This window comes from Toxorhynchites rutilus, chromosome 2, assembly GCF_029784135.1.
Source record: "Toxorhynchites rutilus septentrionalis strain SRP chromosome 2, ASM2978413v1, whole genome shotgun sequence".
Taxonomy (NCBI): domain Eukaryota; kingdom Metazoa; phylum Arthropoda; class Insecta; order Diptera; family Culicidae; genus Toxorhynchites; species Toxorhynchites rutilus.
This window is the reverse complement of record NC_073745.1, coordinates 169271437-169287694: the sequence shown is the minus strand read 5'-3', so window position 1 is coordinate 169287694 and position 16258 is coordinate 169271437. Positions and strand designations below refer to the sequence as shown.

The following is a 16258-nucleotide window of genomic DNA, read 5'->3' as shown; positions in this document are numbered from 1 at the left end:
AAAACTCTGAAGGAAATGGGAAAATTCGGAAAATTCAATTCGCATATGTTCTACAATATGTTCTTTAATGTGATAAAACGCACTCCTATATTTACTTCTATTTATATAAATGAAAATGAATCGCCGAATGTGTTGATAAGAGCAAAACTCGAGAAAGGAATTGTCCGATTCAGGGCTGTCTTTATTCTATCATATTTTCTGTGTCATACATTTATGCCATGTAACGGAGAAATTTTTGCAAGTGGTTGAAAAATCTTGAAAGAGAATTGTGTCTGAAAATAATCTGTTATTATAATGACGAGTTTTGGTAGAAGTACTAGGAATTTTATAGTAAAAGGTAATTTTAAAGGGTAGATTAGAATATCAATGAACAGTTCTGCGATTGGACCCATGAACGTTTGCTTAGTAAAAAAACCTGAATGTGTTAACGAAAAATAAATTCACCGTCTTTTCAGCATCTTAACTTTAAAGTGTCTTCTGATAATAAGAATATAATTACATTGGTAGAAAAAATACATACGACTAGGAATATTTCCCCAATATGGTCGAGGGTCTGCCAAAACGAACCAAGCGCCATTTTTTCAAAATTGATTTACATACACGATTGGATGCAGAAAAAATCTATCGACTGTAAAATGACCATGTCATTCGGATAATTTACAACAGTTCCAAAAAAAATTCTGTGTAGCAGACTGTAAAAAAACGAAATTGCGTTCAACCAAAGCGAACCATAATCCCACAATATGGCATCGGACGATAGTGATCGTTTTCTCCAAGAAGGCAGATCCGAATTTTTAACAGATTTTTCTGTTTCGGACAACTCCTGGAAGACAACCTAAGGGCTGCCATGAAGTGTAGAAGCACTGATCTGCATTTTTCAAAATTGTGTTCAACCACAACGAACCAAGTGCATTCCTCAATCAATTATTTTCATTAATTAAGATATTATTTTGTCAAAAACAGCAAAAGTGAGTCAATATATTTATATATATATATATATATATATATATATATATATATATATATATATATATATATATATATATATATATATATATATATATATTATATATATATATATATATATATATATATATATATATATATATATATATATATATATATTATATTATATATATATATATATATATATATATATATAATTATATATATAATTCATATAATTCATGAAATTAGAGCCGTTACAAAATACTAATTTGTTGTGTAATGATATTATGTTAATAGCTAGCATGTACTTGGTTCGTTCTGGCTGCAAAGTTTTTCGATGTTTTTCGTGTCTAGCAGCAACATAATTTTGTATTTTTCATATTTCTAATAGTTCTGAACCAGAAATTGACGAAGATGTGTGTTTACAGCATGAAAAAATGAGTATTATGTTTGACATTCTGTTTGTAACACGTGAGCGATAAAATGATAGATTGGATCCGATAAGTCAATTAGTGGGAGCCTAAATTTCAAATTGAATATAACCTATATAATATATAACCTATCCATATTAATGCTTTCATTTTTCTTTTTCAGGCCAAAAGAATTTACAGAATGCGTCGGTCACATGCGACTTTTGTCTTGGCTTTTACTGGGGTCTCTGACCCATACTGCACTAATGAATAAACGTGGCGGAAACATCGGACACCATGGATCGACAGTTCATTATTACCTTCAACATCCTGTCAATACTGTTACCCAACCTGTACCACAAGAATCCAGCTGTCACATTGCAGATCACATTCAAGTCATATTTGCTGGATTTGCTGAACAATCTAAAACATCTGTGTTACACATGTCCTCACTGTTTCATGCCTTCACATTGTGTCAACTATGGACTCTTTACCTGGAACAAATTGCCTGTGCGACAACGCCATCTACAGAATCTCATAACGTCACGATGGCAATCTTATTTGAATTCTGGGCTAAAGTAACACCATGTATATTGCAGTTGGTTTCACATTCCAAGGTAATTTTTTGCATTTGTATATTATGGGAACCAGTTTATGGCAGCTGATATATTTCAATTATTTTGAAACAACGACATCTATACGCGAAAAAGCTAATGCTTCCGATTAAGTAGTGTCATTTGCGGGAATATGAACCGCTGATAAAATAAAGAACAGTGTCGAACGAAGACTATTGAAGCATGTTGCGCGACGTTTCATAGAAACGATAAATGAAAACATTACTGAACCCAGAATTGTAATAAACGCGAAATCACAAACAATTCAAATGGGAAATCATTAATTAATTTGAATTCAACAAAACTAAAATAGTGATTATACGTGATACTGGGATGCTCATTTGAATGATTTCTTAAGCGATATCTTGTTTTATACTTATGACAGACATACAACTGTTCTAGCACCATGCACAGCGCTAGAACCATACAAGCAACTCGGTAGAGATGTGCCATCCGCTCATGAGCTGTTCCGAAGAATCGACTCTTTGAAGTGAGTTGACGCGGAACAGCTCGCAAAAAAAATCAAACAGCTCTTCAGCTCACTTTGATGATGATGTAGGAGAGAAAAGAGCTGTAGAATTGAAGAGAGTGTGTGAGCTGTAATGGGCACCTTACACGATCAACCGGATTGACAATAAGTGTCTTCAATATCGTGACAGCTAGGCTTTCAACATCTGATCTAACCTCAATCAATATTTTTCCACCTTACACGGTCAATATCGCCCTCAACCCGAGACAACGAAAATATCCGCGATGGCTAGTGGCGACATTCGAGTTTGGGATCCAAACTATTCTCTATCAGATTAGAAGGCTAAAAGGCAATTTTCAATTGGTAAAATTTGAATGAAAATATCTACTTGGTAATATTTAATAAGTTGAAGCGCGTAGTCCTAACCTTAACTTAACCTACTTCCTCTGAATTTTCAGATATTCCTACTAAACAGTATTATTATAATATAACGTCAATTTCAGACATAATTTTTGTATGGGATTTTCTCACCACTTGCAGAAAAAAAAAGTGATTTGCATTCACATAGAATACTAATTTGATTCGTAAAAGTTAATTTTCATTCATAATTTACACTTTAGAATTCGGTTTTTCTTCTCAAAAATACATCATAATACTCGTTTCACAAATACAGACTGTTCCTTTCAGTTTCAGAGATGCCAGATTATTTTAGTTTGCGAAAATATATGCAAGTTATTTTATCTGCAAGCAAATGTTTATATTCCATAAATGAGACTATGACAGTAGAACCCCGATTATCATCGAGCGGGTGATCCGCCCTGCGGATTATTCGTGACTGCGAGTTCCATAGTAAATCAATAGGCCTTTCCGGAATTTGTTAGTGAGTGGTAGGCCCATGCTCTTTTGTTGTGGTCATGGCTTTTACATTATTTAGCCACTGGTGTACACGACCTTATAGATGGATAGTTGATTGATTTTTGTATTGATAGAACATAGTTTTTATGTTGAAACATCTCTTTTCGTGTTTGCATTTTTTTGTCCTTTAATGGGTCATCGCGATATTCGTTAATCGCGGTGAGTTTGCCCGACTATTCCGCGGATAATCGGGATTCTACTGTAGCTTGAATTAACACATGATGTTTTTTCATCTGTGATTTCCTCAGATCTTCTCATTCTCCAAATTTTATAGCGGAGTGTGAAGAAACACACAACCCGCTCACTAGCGCAAAGAATGACCGAGTTCAACGTTAAAAAATTCCTAAAACGTTGTTAAGTTTCATCCACTCTCTCACCATCACATTGTCAGTTTACTTTGAAGTTTTGATTTGTATCGTGAAAAGTACCGTATTTTGCTATTCAAAGTATCGGTTTTCCAAACCAAAAGCTTCCATTTATGATACCTACAATTTCAGTAGTTTATAAATTTTAATTGCAATCGCAAAAAAGACTAACAAAAATTAAATGTGCGCTTGCATATCTGGCAACTCAGTCTGGAAGTCCGTGAGGTAAAACGTCAACATCATGCATCTATATGAAATGTCACGATATTGATGCTCGAAAATCAGAAAATCCGGATTTCTGCGTCGTCGGCCATGTTCAGTTGTCATTAAGCGGACCTTACACGGTCAACTTTATTGACAATATGATGACGTTTGAGAGCATAATGACAGCTGAACATGGCCGACGACGCAGAAATCCGGATTTTCTGATTTTCGAGCATCAATATCGTGACATTTCATATAGATGCATGATGTTGACGTTTTACCTCACGGACTTCCAGACTGAGTTGCCAGATATGCAAGCGCACATTTAATTTTTGTTAGTCTTTTTTGCGATTGCAATTAAAATTTATAAACTACTGAAATTGTAGGAATCATAAATGGAAGCTTTTGGTTTGGAAAACCGATACTTTGAATAGCAAAATACGGTACTTTTCACGATACAAATCAAAACTTCAAAGTAAACTGACAATGTGATGGTGAGAGAGTGGATGAAACTTAACAACGTTTTAGGAATTTTTTAACGTTGAACTCGGTCATTCTTTGCGCTAGTGAGCGGGTTGTGTGTTTCTTCACACTCCGCTATAAAATTGGGAGAATGAGAAGATCTGGGAAAATCACAGATGAAAAAACATCATGTGTTAATTCAAGCTACAGTAGAATCCCGATTATCCGCGGAATAGTCGGGCAAACTCACCGCGATTAACGAATATCCCGATGACCCATTAAAGGACAAAAAAATGCAAACACGAAAAGAGATGTTTCAACATAAAAACTATGTTCTATCAATACAAAAATCAATCAACTATCCATCTATAAGGTCGTGTACACCAGTGGCTAAATAATGTAAAAGCCATGACCACAACAAAAGAGCATGGGCACTAACAAATTCCGGAAAGGCCTATTGATTTACTATGGAACTCGCAGTCACGAATAATCCGCAGGGCGGATCACCCGCTCGCGTTTAATCGGGGTTCTACTGTCATAGTCTCATTTATGGAATAAAAACATTTGCTTGCAGATAAAATAACTTGCATATATTTTCGCAAACTAAAATAATCTGGCATCTCTGAACCTGAAAGGAACAGTCTGTATTTGTGAAACGAGTATTATGATGTATTTTTGAGAAGAAAAACCGAATTCTAAAGTGTAAATTATGAATGAAAATTAACTTTTACGAATCAAATTAGTATTCTATGTGAATGCAAATCACTTTTTTTCTGCAAGTGGTGAGAAAATCCCATACAAAAATTATGTCTGAAATTGACGTTTTATTATAATAATACATTTTAGGAGGAATATCTGAAAATTCAGAGGAAGTAGGTTAAGTTAAGGTTAGGACTACGCGCTTCAACTAATTAAATAATACCAAGTAGATATTTTCATTCAAATTTTACCAAATGAAAATTGCCTTTTAGCCTTCTAATCTGACAGAGAATAGTTTGGATCCCAAACTCGAATGTCGCCACTAGCCATCGCGGATATTTTCGTTGTCTCGGGTTGAGGGCGATATTGACCGTGTAAGGTGGAAAAATATTGATTGAGGTTAGATCAGATGTTGAAAGCCTAGCTGTCACGATATTGAAGACACTTATTGTCAATCCGGTTGATCGTGTAAGGTGCCCATTATGCTCTCAAATGTCATCATATTGTCAATAAAGTTGACCGTGTAAGGTCCGCTTAAGATTCAAATGAACTGACCGTCTCTCGCTCTTCGTGTTAAGACATCAGTTTAGTTTCATTTGTCCCTCGTCTTTTCAACTGTTATATTCGCGTTGACGGCATTGAGCTTTGTTTACCAGTTTAGGGGGCGCCAAAAATAATAATTGGCTCTCAGGCAGAATGAACACGTTTTTAAAATTCAAATTATTAATGAAAATTAACTTCTGTGTATCAAATGAGTATTCTATTTCAATGAAAAACACTTTGTTTGCAGGCTTTGTTTGTTATGTTATACTGTCAGTCACCGTTAACAGCCTGAACGAAAACTAGGTGTCAGTCACCGGTGACTGACGTGGCAGTCAACGTGTTAATAGTCGTTTAATTCAGCACCCTCATTGATTCTCTGTCTGTCAGACCGTATGCACGAGTATAGGAGGGTTAACTCAAGAAAAAGACAATGAAAAGAATGTTTACCAAGTGTTTTGATTCGGTTTGTTCATGCTACCCACCACTTCCCGTCTATGGCGCTGCACACAGTTGGAGTTGTCAAGCTGTAGTCATGTACAAGGCGTTGTACTATAGGTGGACCGCAATGTCAAAATTGCTGTTCGGCCATTGCTCGTGAAAAAACAAATTTGTTTACAAAACAAGTCGTATCTTTTGGTGACAAATGCATTCGTTGGCAAAATAGCTGCTCGCGCTTTATTGTCGAATCAAATGCAGAAGGATGTTTTAGTATATCTTTTCGCCTTTCTTTCCAAGCAAAATGTACTTCTGTTTGGCTCCCATCGGCGGGGAAAGGGTACTATCAGCTTACGGCGATGGTGACAAAAAATAACGCTGATTGTGGCTCCACTGATTTCGCTCAGGGAGGAGGAGAATGCTGTGCATATACCGGGAAGGAGATCCGGAAAGGGCCGTTACAAGTAATTGGCTAGAGCAAAAGGAGGTTGTGCACTATATTCCACGAATATATATTTGTTTATTTTTTCCTTCAATTATTTTCCTTAGCGAGTTGACATTGAAATCATAACCACAAACCCAAACAAAAAGTAAATAATTGATAATTGATAATTGACACGAGGATCATCTAAATGAGCTGTTCATAAAGAACAGCTCATTTAGATGAGCTGATATGATCACAGCTGTTCATCATGATGAGCTGATTTGCACACCTCTACAACTCGGTACAATCGCTGTATCTGTTCCGGGCTGTTTCACCGTTGTACATCGAGATGAAGAATAGAAGGTGGGAAGATTCACGGGTTTTGGTTGTGTTGAACTTTGATTGTGTTAGTAGCCTGGAAGATAGGAAGTTCACATACCAGGCATACCAGTCAGTTACTCAAATGGTACAAAAATGAATGTGTCAACGAATAACGTTGAAAGAAGATATACAGAAGCTAATTGCATTAGGAAAAAAAACAGAACATATCGAAAACTAAAATGTTTAATTTTTTCTTTGATTTCAGAAATAGTATTCAAATGTCTACTATGTTTGGATTCTAGAGCAACATCATGAAAGTTTGACTTTTGTCAGCAATTGGAATTACAGTGGAACCTCGGGCGATCCGCGAGGGTTCTACTGTACTTTTTTCACAATTAGAGCCCCCGCACACTAGAGACTTTTTTCAGCCGACAGTTTGTTCGGATCGGCCTACTGATGCAAAAACCGACCCAACTGAATCAATGTAATGTGCGCACATGCATAACTCTCCGTACAGATTATGAAGCCGACCGAACTATCGATCGACAAATCAGTCTGCAGTCTGCGGGGGCTCTTAGAGTGCTGAAAACTTCAGTCGTCTAAAAATAAGGCTCAAGCGGAAAACTTTTCGTCTCAATCTAAGTCATACGGAGTCAAATAAATTTATTTTTCAAGTTGATTTCACATGAAAAAACTTGCAACCTTTTTCCCATGCACTGTCAAATGTTTATCCGTCAAAAGAACAAAAGATTGTGACTCTGACTTTGTTCGTTTACGTTTTTGGTCGACGTAACGAGAAGTAAAATTGAATTGAAATTAAGTTTAGAACACTTTAAAAACACAGAAATTTCAGTTTCTGTTAAAATGTCGGGCCCTTATGATTTTCAACGCTAAAACTAGTTCGTTCATTTAATTTGCTTATTTCTACTTTTAATAACAACACTTTTCTTATGTAGTGGACTATTATAAGAAAAGTAACCTACATCAACAAAATCTGTGACGTCACAGATTTAAAAAATCTTCCCACCTTCCATTTTCCATCTCGGTTGTACATGACCAAGATGCTGAACTATAGGTGTTTCGTTATTGACACTTTCAGGACATGACGTGAGACGAGTAGCGAGACGTAACTTTCAGAATTATTTACTTTTTGTTTGGGTTTGTGGTTATGATTTCAATGTCAACTCGCTAAGGAAAATAATTGAAGGAAAAAATAAACAAATATATATTCGTGGAATATAGTGCACAACCTCCTTTTGCTCTAGCCAATTACTTGTAACGGCCCTTTCCGGATCTCCTTCCCGGTATATGCACAGCATTCTCCTCCTCCCTGAGCGAAATCAGTGGAGCCACAATCAGCGTTATTTTTTGTCACCATCGCCGTAAGCTGATAGTACCCTTTCCCCGCCGATGGGAGCCAAACAGAAGTACATTTTGCTTGGAAAGAAAGGCGAAAAGATATACTAAAACATCCTTCTGCATTTGATTCGACAATAAAGCGCGAGCAGCTATTTTGCCAACGAATGCATTTGTCACCAAAAGATACGACTTGTTTTGTAAACAAATTTGTTTTTTCACGAGCAATGGCCGAACAGCAATTTTGACATTGCGGTCCACCTATAGTACAACGCCTTGTACATGACTACAGCTTGACAACTCCAACTGTGTGCAGCGCCATAGACGGGAAGTGGTGGGTAGCATGAACAAACCGAATCAAAACACTTGGTAAACATTCTTTTCATTGTCTTTTTCTTGAGTTAACCCTCCTATACTCGTGCATACGGTCTGACAGACAGAGAATCAATGAGGGTGCTGAATTAAACGACTATTAACACGTTGACTGCCACGTCAGTCACCGGTGACTGACACCTAGTTTTCGTTCAGGCTGTTAACGGTGACTGACAGTATAACATATGATAATAAAGGTATCTAATATAAGCATATAAGCTTATAAGCATTCCCTTTCGAACAAAAATACCTTCCATAACGACAAGAAACGATGGCCCTAATACGTTTAAAAATTTCCATACAATCGCTATAAAACCGTGGCACTTAAGTTATTATATCCTTTTTTTTAACAAATTCCAATAACGCCTAAAAATACACAGCTTGAGCTTGAGCTTAGGTAGACTGTACAATTCGTAATTGCTCTAATATATATAATATATATAATATATATATATATATATATATATATATATATATATATATATATATATATATATATATATATATATATATATATATATATATATATATATATATATATATATATATATATATATATATATATATAAAAATGGAGTGATGTCTGTCTGTCTGTCTGATTCTTATAGACTACTACTGAACCGATCGACATGAAAATTGGTATGTAGGGGTTTTTGGGGCCGGGGAAGGTTTTCGTGATATTTTGAGACCCCTCCCCCTCTCTAAGGGGGAGCTGCCATACAAATGAAACACAAATTTCTGCATTACTCGGAAATTACCCCGCAAATGAAACCAAAGTTGGCATGTGAAAGTTTTAGGGTGCAATAAATGTTTCTATGATGGTTAGACAGTCCTTCCCCCACTCAAAGGGGGGGGGGGGGTTGCCATACAAATGAAACACAAATTTCTGCATTACTCGAGAATTAATCAAGCAAATGAAACCAAATTTGGCATGTGGAAGTTTTAGGATGCAATAAATGTTTCTATGGTGATAAGATACTCCTTCCCCCTCTCTTAGAGGGGGCTGCCATACAAATGAAACACAATTTTTTGCATTACTCGGAAATTAATCAATCAAACGAAACCAAAGTTGGCATGTGAAAGTTTTAGGGTGCAATAAATGTTTCTATGATGGTTAGACAGTCCTTCCCCCACTCAAAGGGGGGGCTGCCATACAAATGAAACACAAATTTCTGCATTACTCGAGAATTAATCAAGCAAATGAAACCAAATTTGGCATGTGGAGGTTTTAGGATGCAATAAATGTTTCTATGGTGTTAAGATACTCCTTCCCCCTCTCTTAGAGGGGGCTGCCGTACAAATGAAACACAAATTTTTGCATTACCCGAGAATTAATCAAGCAAATTAAACCAAATTAGGCATATGGAAACTTTAGGGTGCAATGAATGTTTCTATGGTGGTTAGATACCCCTCCCCCCTCTCTTAGGGGTGGCTGCCATACAAATAAAACACAAATTTCTGCATTACTCGAGAATTAATCAAGTAAATGGGCGGGACGAAGTTTGCCGGGTTAGCTAGTACTAAATAAAAAGGTGTATATTTGGTATTGGTATGTACTGTATTATTGTACGCAAAAGTGTAAAAACCTTGACTCACACCACATACCAACTCGCATATCAATTGGCTTAATAATACAAATAATACAAACGATTTTTTCATTTTGTATTTTTTGTTTGTTTGTTAGTTTGGTTTTTTTTTATAATTTTGTATTCGATTGTATTTTGTAAACCGTTGCACATAGTAAAATATACAGTATACTTTCGTGTTTCTGTCGATAGAAACATTCGAGCGGGATTGAGAATTGAAATTGAGAACTACATAAAATGTTTCAATTTTTACAACTAATTTCATTAGTGTATCCAGCTGACCCCGTGGCGTCTGAGACGAGACCAGCCAATAGATGGGGAGCCCCCACCAGTGATTGGTTGATTTTTGTAAACAAATCAATTCTACGCGGTTGCCAATTTTGTTCTTTGCCTCTACTTAAGGTGAAGGTGGAAGCTAGCCATGGTGGTAGTATAGGTAAACCCACGTGTAAAAATTGGGTAATAGTGTTTGTGAGAGAAGAGCAAAGCACACGTAAATAGATCAATTCATTTATCAGACTGTGTGGCGCTACATTGACACGAGTCTTTGAATGAATTCAAAAAAAATAAAAATAACAATATACTATACTGTAAATGTAAAATGTACGAACGATATGTTCCCATGAACAATTGCAGATATAAATATGTATAGAAGGTGCATCTGCATATGAAGTAAAATTCTGATTATACGCGAGCGTAACATGAGCAAATTTATAACACATGCGAATTGGGGCCCTTTTGGTATTAACAAGTTCTTCCGCATAGTAACTCGATGTTGATAATTCCTTAATGTTTTCCTTCGTTGATCGTATTGTTTTCACATATTCACGTTGGAGAGCCTTAACGCTCTTCGTTGGCCGAGGCATTTTGATTGAATGTAATACTTTTCCGTTTACTGTTTTTGAAAGCATAGGCGGTGTTCCGAGCTCTACAATACATTTTTCTTACCCAATGTTAAAGTTGCTAAAACTTACATTATAGACCCATTAAACGTAGAAATAATAATTGTATTGATATCAACACAATTTTATTCTATTGATTTTAATGACATGAAACGCTATTACTCAGGAATAACATGTTATTGAGTGGTTTTTATAGCTGTTTCGACGATCTTGTCTGGCATCAGTGTCGAAAAAATAACGATGCTTTCAACAATACAAACAAAACCATTGCCGAAGATTGAGAAATGAAAATTTAACTTTCAGAGCACTAGCTCGAGTTTTACGACGTTTTTCACTATACAGTGCGACAGGAGATGAAACTATCGGAAGTATCGGATTATTACTCACAAATCGATTAGAGTTTGGTTGATATTACTTGATGGGGAGTGTGGAAAAACGATCATTTTCTTCACACTGTTTCGCAAAATTATTGATTTTCGGGCGAAGGGTGAGGGAAGGAGTTGAAAGAAATGAGCACCATTGTGGCAGCCATTTGTGGCTAGCTTCCACCTTTACCTTATACCAGGGACAGACATACAGCTGTACTTGCGTTGTACGTGTACAGCGTTGTACAGGTACCATCGTACCATGACATACATACTTTGGTTGTACATTGTACCGTATGTCAAACTGACAATCAGATATTTTTCCAATTTCCACCACATATTTCAATGAAAAAGGTTTTTATTTAGTGTCTAAACTATCAAACACAACAAAAAAGTTTCCAATCTGAGTTATTAACTTAAAAGAACGTTTATCAAGTGATTTGATTCTGCTTGTTCATGCTACCCACCACTAACCGTCTATGGCGCTGCGCACAGTACAACTGTAGCCATGTACAGCGGTAAAATAGGTCGGTACAGGTACAGCGATTGTACCGAGTTGCTTGCATGGTTCTAGCGCTGTACATGGTGACAGACATACAATTTTCGAAGTACAACGCAAGTACAGCTGTATGTCTGTCATAAGTATTAAGGTGCCTACAGTACATAGGGGAAGGGTGGTAAAAACGGACACCTTAAGTAAAAGCTGATTTCTCCCATGAGAAATCATGTCTCCCATAAAAAAAGAAATAGAGCTATCCCACCACGAATCGATAGTCTAGGTTTCTTTTTCTAATGACAATTGTTTTTGAGGCAGAAATTCTGCAAAACTAATATGTCGGGCATCTTTGAAAAAAAATAATAATAATAATAAGAAAGAGTCGGAAAAAGCGGACACTAGGACGGAAAGATGGGCACTAACTTAAAGTTCAATTGTCCTGCAATTTAAAGACATTTGGCATCAATTTTTTTTTCAAAACCCCGATTTATGGTGAATTTGCGGCTTGAAAAAATAAATTTTAACGTCTGCGACATGGAGCTAATATCTTGTACTGAGTGTTTTATCATAAAAATCAACAATTCGCACGAAGTTCCATTTGAAAAATCGAAATGGACATTCTCAATGGCACCCTAAACCATGTGGTTTGGCTCGAAATCCGAAAAAAAAACTCCCAGTCCCAGTCCCAGTCGATTTTTGACAAAAATATTTTTTTCGAGATGACAGTAGATCTCGACGTTTCATGCGTTTCATTTTAAGACATTTGGCATCGAAACAAAATTTTCGTTAACACCATTTTCATGCACTTTCAAATTTAAATAAAAAAAAAATAAAGGCCAAATGTGTTGGTAAACGCAAAACCCGAGGATGGAATGGTCCGATTTGAGCTGTTTTTATTTTGTTGTACTCGACTCTTGCCGTAGATAAAAATATAGCGGAGAGAAAAATCGGAAAACTCTGAAGGAAGGTTGGAAAATTCTATATTTTAGTGTCATCAATGCACTGGATTAGTGAAGGAAGAGGTGTAATAGCTACTAACTGCTACTTGCCTAATTATTTTCTAGCATTTAGTACATTATCTATATATATAAAAATGGAGTGATGTCTGTCTGTCTGTCTGATGCTTATAGACTCGGAAACTACTGAACCGATCGACATGAAAATTGGTATGTAGGGGTTTTTGGGGCCGGGGAAGGTTTTCGTGATATTTTGAGACCCCTCCCCCCTCTCTAAGGGGGGGCTGCCATACAAATGAAACACAAATTTCTGCATTACTCGGAAATTAACCAAGCAAATGAATCCAAATTAGGCATATGGAGGTTTTAGGTTGCAATAAATGTTTCTATGGTAGTTAGACACTCTACCACCGCCCCCCCCCCCCCTCTCTAAGGGGGACTGCCATACAAATGAAACACAAATTTCTGCATTACTCGAGAATTAATCAAGCAAATTAAACCAAATTTGGCATGTGGAGGTTTTTTATATTTTTTTCTATGGTAGCTAGACACTCCACCCCCCTCTCTAAGGAGGGGCTGCGCAACGCTTGTTTGTGCTGATAAGAATGAATCACGGCTCAAACTAAATCAAAATTTCAAAATCATAGTTTGATTTTCTATTCTGCTAAGATATTTTTAACAATATTCGGACATATAATTATTGCTAACAAACAGCATTTTATGAATGAAAAGAACAGTCCTACATAACATCTCACACTTTTTTATACTTGCTTTGGCATATCCCTCTAATGTACAAGAGTGAGTGAACTGCTCAAAAGAACTAGTTCACTAAAGTGAACGGTTGGTCACTGAACGGTTCATTAAAGTCTGAATCAAACCAAGAAAAGCCAAGCACAAATTAACTAACACAACCGTACACATGCGACGAAGAAAGAAACGACACATAGCGATGCCGAGAGCGCGTTGATCAAGAGAGCACTGCGAAAACGAAAGCGCATCGATCAAGTACACAACTCTCATTGCAATGCGGACTGAAAAAATTGCCTCACCCGATTGATCAGGTCACTTTTGTTGGAATACAATTTCCTAATCCACTCCTTTCGACCACAGTGGCCGAACCCTTTACCGCATTCCTGTCATCGGCCATATTGCATTCTTTTCACTCTAGAGAAAAACCAACAAGTGTGAACTTAGTTCTTTTCTTTAACCTAAACGTAGTGTGTACATTAATTCCGGCTGATAAAATCCATATGTCCATAACTTTCTCATTTATAACTTTCTGTGTCTTCATGGAATTTAATCAAACTTCACAGGTTTTTAACGCCGTTGAGCAGATAGCAGCTTTCATCCGTTTAACAAACAATAAAACTGACAAACGATACATCCACACAAGTACTTAAAAGCTACAATCACGGAGCGAAAAAGCACACGTCTACTCCAGTACGCTGCTGATCTCGAACCCCAATCACGCGCGAGTACAGGAAAGTTAATAACTCAGATTGAAAACTTGTTTGTTGTGTTTGATAGTTTAGACGCTAAATAAAAACAGGAAGTGGGTTATATCTATGGTATAACCACAAGGGTGACGTAGGACTATCGTTGATTTAGAGTTCATTTGTATGAAGTTGAATCTGAATTCATTCTGAATGAATGAATATTTGGAGAACTTCGAAAACGAGAGCGTTACGTTGGAGGCACAAGGTTTTATGCATCCAATATTGGATACGGAAATATCCTACTGATGGGGAAGAATAATCTTCTGAAGCTATCCTGTTAATTGCGATTGATTGAAAAACCACAAAACCAAATGTATTTGGTCACAGTGTTACATGGATAGAAAACATTACATTAAACTCTTTCACATGAATATATTTTGAAAATTCCCAAAGGAACTGGCAGATTATTTTCAGTAACGATTAGATATTTCCACATTTTCCTCGATACTGGAAGCCCACCAGTGGTTAATGCCAACTCGATAACCACCTGTTAATAGCACTTGATTGAAACATATTTGGTCACAGTGTTACATGGATAGAAAACATTACATTAAACTCTTTCACATGAATATATTTTGAAAATTCCCAGAGGAACTGGCAGATTATTTTCAGTAACGATTAGATATTTCTACATTTTCCTCGATACTGGAAGCCCACCAGTGGTTAATGCCAACTCGATAACCACCTGTTAATAGCCGCGCGTGTATGTGTGTGTAGCGATGTCTTCCCAGGGAACCGTTTGTGGCATCACTCTCCTCCTGATAGATTCCCTTCTGGCCTAGGGTGCACAAACAGGCTCTTGGTGACACCGTTCATTCGCGCTTTCATGATAAACGAAGAGCTTCACCACAACAGCGACAACATGCTCCAATCGCTGTTCAATTAGAACTGAGTGGATTTCCGAGCGCCGCTCGCTTATATACCGATTGGTGATTTCAATAGCTTGTTTTGAAAGCAATTTTAAGACTATTGAAACAAGTTTTTGGATCAAAAAGTAACAAGTATAGAACGCGTAGACATTTTATCTTTCGAATGAAGTGTTTATCATACCATTTCGTTCAGTTGTTTAGGAGCTATTAACGCTCAAAATCTCGGTCTCCGGCGTAACGCTTTCGTTTTCGAAACTTTGATTTTACACCCCGGTATAGAAATGAAAGACGTAGTCCTACGTCAAAACTTCTTTCATAGAAATTTGTGGTAAAAATTGATCAAATTTCAAATTGTCAGTTTGGCATGCGGTACAATGTATGTTTGTCACGCTACGATGGTACCCGTGCAAAGCTGTACACGTATAACACTAGTACAGCTGTACAGTCAATCCCAAAATTGAGTATACTCATGCTACTTGACGATACTTGAGCTTGAGCTTGAGCTTGGGTAGACTGTACAATTCGTAGTTGCTCTCCGTGATTGACCTGAACCAACCAAATTGCACAAAGAACACACAGAATGACGCTTGGGACTAGCAAATCATTCTCGTTGTGCAATTTTCGGTGATTCGAGCTTTAAATGGTCAATAACGACACCGGCCACGTCCTTACAGTCACCAGGGAAAGGAAAAGAATGTTAGTATGATATTCGTCGCCCGAAGGCCAGAAGGGTCGCCTCTATAGCGTGGTCCCCTAGCGAATATCATGGGAGGGATAATTGTTAGTGGGAAGAGGTATGAATCATGATGTGATTATGTATACGCGAACTATTGACCGCTTGACGAAACGAAAGTCAGAAAATCCTATGAATAATAACACGCGGGAGATATTATCTTTGGGTATCTTGAGAAAGAAAACCTGTGGTATTAAGTGGACCGGCTATATATTCTATTATTTATTGCACATACTTATAGAATCCAATGACGACAATCGACCGACAATATACTTCAAAGAACTTTTTTAAAACCTATCGACCCCGCGATATGTTCCG

The 16258-nt window shown here is 36.9% G+C and overlaps 1 protein-coding gene across 5 annotated transcripts in view; it reads left to right on the top strand.

Annotated features, from left to right (window-relative positions):
* LOC129770657 (protein unc-79 homolog) overlaps positions 1-16258 on the top strand; it is a 200732-nt gene that overhangs the window by 145370 nt on the left and 39104 nt on the right. For all 5 annotated transcript variants that reach the window (XM_055773614.1, XM_055773611.1, XM_055773610.1 and 2 more), the window contains one exon: positions 1543-1975. In XM_055773614.1, the coding sequence (XP_055629589.1) occupies positions 1543-1975 (433 nt within the window). The remainder of the gene's footprint in view (positions 1-1542; positions 1976-16258) is intronic.